Source organism: Catharus ustulatus, chromosome 33, assembly GCF_009819885.2.
Source record: "Catharus ustulatus isolate bCatUst1 chromosome 33, bCatUst1.pri.v2, whole genome shotgun sequence".
Classification (NCBI taxonomy): domain Eukaryota; kingdom Metazoa; phylum Chordata; class Aves; order Passeriformes; family Turdidae; genus Catharus; species Catharus ustulatus.
In genome coordinates, this window is record NC_046253.1 from 815,779 (window position 1) to 822,099 (window position 6,321).

Here is a 6,321-nt window from a genome sequence, read left to right on the forward strand (position 1 = left end):
AATCCAATTTTTTCCCCAATTTTTCCCCATTTTTTCCACATTTTTTCCCAATTTTTCCCATTTTTTCCCAATTTTTCCCCATTTTTTTCCCCAATATTTCCTAATTTTTAATTTTTTTTCCCAATTTTTGACTTTCTCACCCCAAATCCCTTCCAGGTACGCCCCTGAGTGCCTCAAGGAATGCAAATTTTTTTACGCCTCCGATGTTTGGAGTTTTGGGGTCACCCTCTACGAGCTCCTGACCCGCTGTGACCCCTCCTGCAGCCCCCCAGTTGTGAGTTTGGGGTGAAATTTGGGATTTTTTGGGGTTTTTTTAAAAAATATAAATTTATAAATTTTGATTTTTTTAAATAGAAATTTCTGGAAATGATCGGAGCCACTCAGGGCCAGATGACGGTGCTGAGGTTGATTGAGCTGCTGGAGAGGGGGAAAAGGCTCCCAGTGCCCAGGGAGTGCCCCTGGGAGGTGAGAAAAATGGGGGAAAAATGGAAAATTTGGGAAAAAATGTAAAAAAAGTGAAAAAATGGGATTATTCCCCAAAAAAATGGGGAAAAATGGGAAAAAAATGGGAAAAAATGGGATTATTGGCTAAAAAATGGGGTGAGAAATTGGGGAAAAGGCTCCCAGTGCTCAGGGAGGGTCCATGGGAGGTGAGAAAAATGGGGTGAAAAATGGAAAATTTGGGAAAAAATGTAAAAAAAATGGGGAAAAATGGGATTATTCCCCAAAAAAATGGGGAAAAAAATGGGAAAAATTGGATTATTGCCTAAAAAATGGGAATGGAAATGGGGAAAAGGCTCCCAGGGCCCAGGGAGGGTCCATGGGAGGTGAGGAAAATGGGGGAAAAAATGGAAAATTTGGGAAAAAATGAAAAAAATGGGAAAAAATGGAATTATTCTCCCAAAAATGGGGAAAAAAATGGGAAAAATTGAATTATTGGCTAAAAAAAGGGGTGGGAAATGGGGAAAAGGCTCCCAGTGCCCAGGGAGGGTCCATGGGAGGTGAGAAAAATGGGGTAAAAAATGGAAAATTTGGGAAAAAATGTAAAAAATGTGAAAAAATGGAAAAAAAATGGGAAAAAACCTGGGAAAAAATTGAAAAAAAAATTGGGGAAAATTGGATTATTGGCTAAAAAATGGGTGGGAAATGGGGAAAAGGCTCCCAGTGCTCAGGGAGGGTCCATGGGAGGTGAGAAAAATGGGGTAAAAAATGGGGAAATTGGGAAAAAATGTAAAAAATGTGAAAAAACTGGGAAAAAATGGAAATAAATGGGAAAAAATGGGATTATTTCCAAAAAAAAATGGGAAAAAAAAATTGGGAAAAATTGGATTATTGGCTAAAAAATGGGATGGGAAATGGGGAAAAGGCTCCCAGTGCCCAGGGAGGGTCCATGGGAGGTGAGAAAAATGGGGTAAAAAATGGGGATATTGGGAAAAAATGAAAAAAATGTGAAAAAATGGGATTATTTCCAAAAAAAATGGGGAAAAAATGGGATTATTCCCAAAAAAAATGCGGGAAAAATTGGGAAAAAAATGGATTATTACCTAAAAAATGGGGTGGGAAATGGGGAACAGGCTCCCAGTGCCCAGGGAGGGTCCATGGGAGGTGAAAAAAATGGGGTAAAAAATGGAAAGTTTGGGAAAAAATATAAAAAATGTGAAAAAATGGGATTATTTCCAAAAAAAAATGGGGAAAAATGGGATTATTCCCCCAAAAAAATGGGGAAAAAATTGGATTATTGGCTAAAAAATGGGGTGGGAAATGGGGAAAAGGCTCCCAGTGCTCAGGGAGTGCCCCTGGGAGGTGGGAAAAATGGGGTAAAAAATGGGGAAATTGGGAAAAAAATGAAAAAAAGGTGAAAAAATGGGATTATTCCCAAAAAAAAATGGGGAAAAAATTGGGAAAAATGAGATTATTACCTAAAAAATGGGGTGGAAAATGGGGAAAAGGCTCCCAGTGCCCAGGGAGGGTCCATGGGAGGTGAGAAAAATGGGGGGAAAAATGGAAAATTTGGGAAAAAATGGGAAAAATGTGAAAAAATTGAAAAAAATGGGAAAAAAAACGGGAAAAAAATTGAAAAAAAATTGAGAAAAATGGGATTATTGGCTAAAAAATGGGATGGGAAATGGGGAAAAGGCTCCAGTGCCCAGGGAGTGTCCATGGGAGATGAGGAAAATGGGGTAAAAAATGGGGAAATTGGGAAAAAATGTAAAAAATGTGAAAAAATGGGATTATTCCCCCAAAAAAATGGGGAAAAAATTGGGAAAAATTGGATTATTGGCTAAAAAATTGGATGGGAAATTGGGAAAAGGCTCCCAGTGCTCAGGGAGGGTCCATGGGAGGTGAGAAAAATGGGGGAAAAAAATGGAAAGTTTGGGAAAAAATGTAAAAAATGTGAAAAAGTGGAAAAAAATGGGAAAAAAACTGGGAAAAAGTTGAAAAAAAATTGAAAAAAATTGGATTATTGGCTAAAAAATGGGATAGGAAATGGGGAAAAGGCTCCCAGTGCCCAGGGAGTGCCCCTGGGAGGTGAGAAAAATGGGGTAAAAAATGGAAAGTTTGGGAAAAAATATAAAAAACGTGAAAAAATGGAAAAAAAATGGGAAAAAACCTGGGAAAAAATTGAAAAAAAATTGGGGAAAATTGGATTATTACCTAAAAAATGGGATGGGAAATGGGGAAAAGGCTCCCAGTGCCCAGGGAGGGTCCATGGGAGGTGAGGAAAATGGGGAAAAAATGGAAAATTTGGGAAAAAATGTAAAAAATGTGAAAAAATGGAAAAAAAATGGGAAAAAACCTGGGAAAAAATTGAAAAAAAAATTGGGGAAAATTGGATTATTGCCTAAAAATGGGGTGGGAAATTGGGGAAAAGGCTCCCAGTGCCCAGGGAGTGCCCCTGGGAGGTGAGAAAAATGGGGGGAAAAATGGAAAATTTGGGAAAAAATGTAAAAAAAGTGAAAAAATGGGATTATTCCCAAAAAAAATGGGGAAAAATTGGGAAAAATTGGATTATTGGCTAAAAAATTGGATGGGAAATGGGGAAAAGGCTCCCAGTGCTCAGGGAGGGTCCATGGGGGGTGAGAAAAATGGGTAAAAAATGGAAAGTTTGGGAAAAAATGTAAAAAAAGTGAAAAAATTGGATTATTCCCAAAAAAAATGGGGAAAAAATTGGATTATTGGCTAAAAAAAGGGGTGGGAAATGGGGAAAAGGCTCCCAGTGCCCAGGGAGTGCCCCTGGGAGGTGAGAAAAATGGGGGAAAAAATGGAAAATTTGGGAAAAAATGTAAAAAATGTGAAAAAACGGGGAAAAAAATGGGGGAAAAATTGAAAAAAAATTGGGAAAAATTGGATTATTGGCTAAAAAAATGGGAATGGAAATGGGGAAAAGGCTCCCAGTGCCCAGGGAGGGTCCATGGGAGGTGAGAAAAATGGGGGAAAAAATGGGGACATTGGGGAAAAATGTAAAAAATGTGAAAAAACTGGGAAAAAATTGAAAAAAAATTGGGAATAATGGGATTATTACCTAAAAAATGGGAAAAAAATTGGGAAAAATGGGATTATTACCTAAAAAATGGGGTGGGAAATGGGGAAAAGGCTCCCAGTGCCCAGGGAGGGCCCCTGGGAGGTGAGAAAAATGGGGGGAAAAATGGAAAATTTGGGAAAAAATGTAAAAAAAGTGAAAAAATGGGATTATTCCCTGAAAAAATGGGGAAAAAATTGGATTATTACCTAAAAAATGGGGTGGGAAATGGGGAAAAGGCTCCCAGTGCCCAGGGAGGGTCCATGGGAGGTGAGAAAAATGGGGGAAAAAATGGGGAAATTGGGAAAAAATGCGAAAAATGTGGAAAAAAAATATTTAAAAAAATTTTTTTTTTCGATTTCATTTTAACTCAGATTTGATTTTTAAGTTCAGATTTGATTTTTAATTCAGATTGTTTTTAGATTTTTTTTTAGACTTTATTTTAAATTCAGATTTTTTTTAAAACTCAGGGTTCTTTATTCAGTTTTTTTTTAATTTTTTTTTAGATTTTAACTCAGATTTTATTTTTTAATTTAGATTTTTTTAATTCAGATTTTTTAAATCCAGATTTTTTAAAAATCCAATTATTTTTAGATTTAATTTTAACTCAGATTTTATTTTTAACTCAGATTTTTTTAAATTCAGATTTTTTTAACTTAGATTTTATTTTTTAATTCCAAATTTTTTTTAAATTTGGATTTTTTTAGATTTTTTTTAGATTTTTTTTAACTCAGATTTGATTTTTAACTCAGATTTGATTTTTAATTTAGGTTTTTTAAACTCAGATTTGATTTTATTTTTTAATTCGGATTTTTTTTTAATTCAGATTTTTTTTAGATTTTATTTTAAATTTCTATATATTTTAATTTAGATATTTTTAGATTTTTTTTACATTTTATTTTAACTCAGATTTGATTTTTTAATTCTGATTTTTTTTAAATTCAGATTTTGTTTTTACATTTTTTTAGATTTTATTTTAAATTTATATAATTTTTAAATTCAGATTTGTTTAGATTTTTTTTTACATTTTATTTTAACTCAGATTTGATTTTTAATTGAGATTTGATTTTTAATTCAGATTTGATTTTTTAATTCCCATTTTTTTAAATTCAGATTTTTTTAAGATTTTTTTTTTGCATTTTATTTTAACTCAGATTTTATTTTTAACTCAGATTTGATGATTTTTAATTCAGCTTTTCCCCCTTTCAGGTGTCCAGGCTGCTGCAGCAGTGCTGGCAGGCCGAGGCCTCGTTCCGCCCCAACTTCCCCAACCTCGTCCCCGTGCTCAGGAGCTTCCGTGAGAAATTCCGGGGGCAGGGCCTGTGCTGAGGGAAATTCCAGAACATTCCAGAGAATTCCAGAGAATTCCAGAGAATTCCAGGGGCTAATGGGGGAAAAAATCCAAAAAAAATCCCCCAAAACCCCAGAGAAACTCTGGGGACAGGCCCTGTGCTGAGGGAAATTCCAGAACATTCCAGAGAATTCCAGAGAGTTCCAGAGAATTCCAGGGGCTAATGGGGGAAAAAATCCAAAAAAAATCCCCCAAAACCCCAGAGAAACTCTGGGGGCAGGGCCTGTGCTGAGGGAAATTCCAGAACATTCCAGAACATTCCAGAGAGTTCCAGAGAATTCCAGGGAATAATGGGGGAAAAAATCCCAAAAAACTCCAGAAAATTCTATGGGATAATGGGGGAAATCCCAGAGAAACTCCGGGGGCAGGGCCTGTGCTGAGGGAAATTCCAGAACATTCCAGAGAATTCTAGAGAGTTCCAGAGAATTCCAGAGAATTCCTGGGGATAATGGGGGAAAAAATCCCAGAGAAATTCTGGGGGCTGGGCCTGTGCTGAGGAAAATTCCAGAGAATTCCAGAACATTCCATGGAATAATGGGGGGGGAAATCCCCAAAAACTCCAGAATATTCTATGGGATAATGGGGGAAATCCCAGAGAAATTCTGGGGGCAGGGCCTGTGCTGAGGGAAATTCCAGAACATTCCAGAACATTCCAGAGAGTTTCAAAGAATTCCAGAGAATTCTACGGGAAAAAACCCAAAAAATCCCAGAGAAACTCTGGGGGCAGGGCCTGTGCTGAGGGAAATTCCAGAAAATTCCATGGAATAATGGGGAAAATCCCAGAGAAACTCCGGGGACAGGGCCGGTGCTGAGAGAAAATTCCAGAACATTCCAGAGAATTCCAGGGGGAAAAATCCCAAAAAAAACCCCAGAGAAACTCTGGGGACAGGGCCTGTGCTGAGGGAAATTCCAGAACATTCCAGAGAATTCCATGGGATAATGGGGAAAATCCCAGAGAAATTCCGGGGGCAGGGCCTGTACTGAGGGAAATTCCAGAACATTCCAGAGAGTTCCAAAGAATTCCAGGGGGAAAAAATCCCGAAAACACCCAGAGAAACTCCGGGGGCAGGGCCTGTGCTGAGAGAAAATTCCAGAGAATTCCAGAGAATTCCAGGGGATAATGGCGGAAAAAATCCCAAAAAACTCCAGAAAATTCCATGGGATAATGGGGAAAAAATGCCCCAAAAATCCCAGAGAAACTCCAGGGGCAGGGCCTGTGCTGAGGGAAAATCCAGAACATTCCAGAGAATTCCAGAACATTCCAGGGGGGAAAATCCCCAAAAAAACCCCAGAAAAACTCTGGGGGCAGGGCCTGTGCTGAGGGAAATTCCAGAACATTCCAGAGAATTCCAGAACATTCCATGGCATAATGGGGAAAATCCCAGAGAAACTCCAGGGGCAGGGTCTGTGCTGAGGGAAATTCCAGAACATTCCAGAGAGTTCCAGAGAA

At 37.8% G+C, this 6,321-nt stretch overlaps 1 protein-coding gene across 1 annotated transcript in view; it reads left to right on the forward strand.

Annotated features, from left to right (window-relative positions):
* TYK2 (tyrosine kinase 2) overlaps positions 1–6,269 on the forward strand; it is a 68,775-nt gene extending 62,506 nt beyond the window's left edge. Inside the window, exons 22-25 of the mRNA XM_033083685.1 lie at positions 157–274; positions 355–465; positions 4,730–4,874; positions 5,788–6,269. Coding sequence (XP_032939576.1) covers positions 157–274; positions 355–465; positions 4,730–4,849 — 349 coding nt within the window. The 3' untranslated portion in view covers positions 4,850–4,874; positions 5,788–6,269. The remainder of the gene's footprint in view (positions 1–156; positions 275–354; positions 466–4,729; positions 4,875–5,787) is intronic.
* Positions 6,270–6,321: the final 52 nt, after the last annotated feature.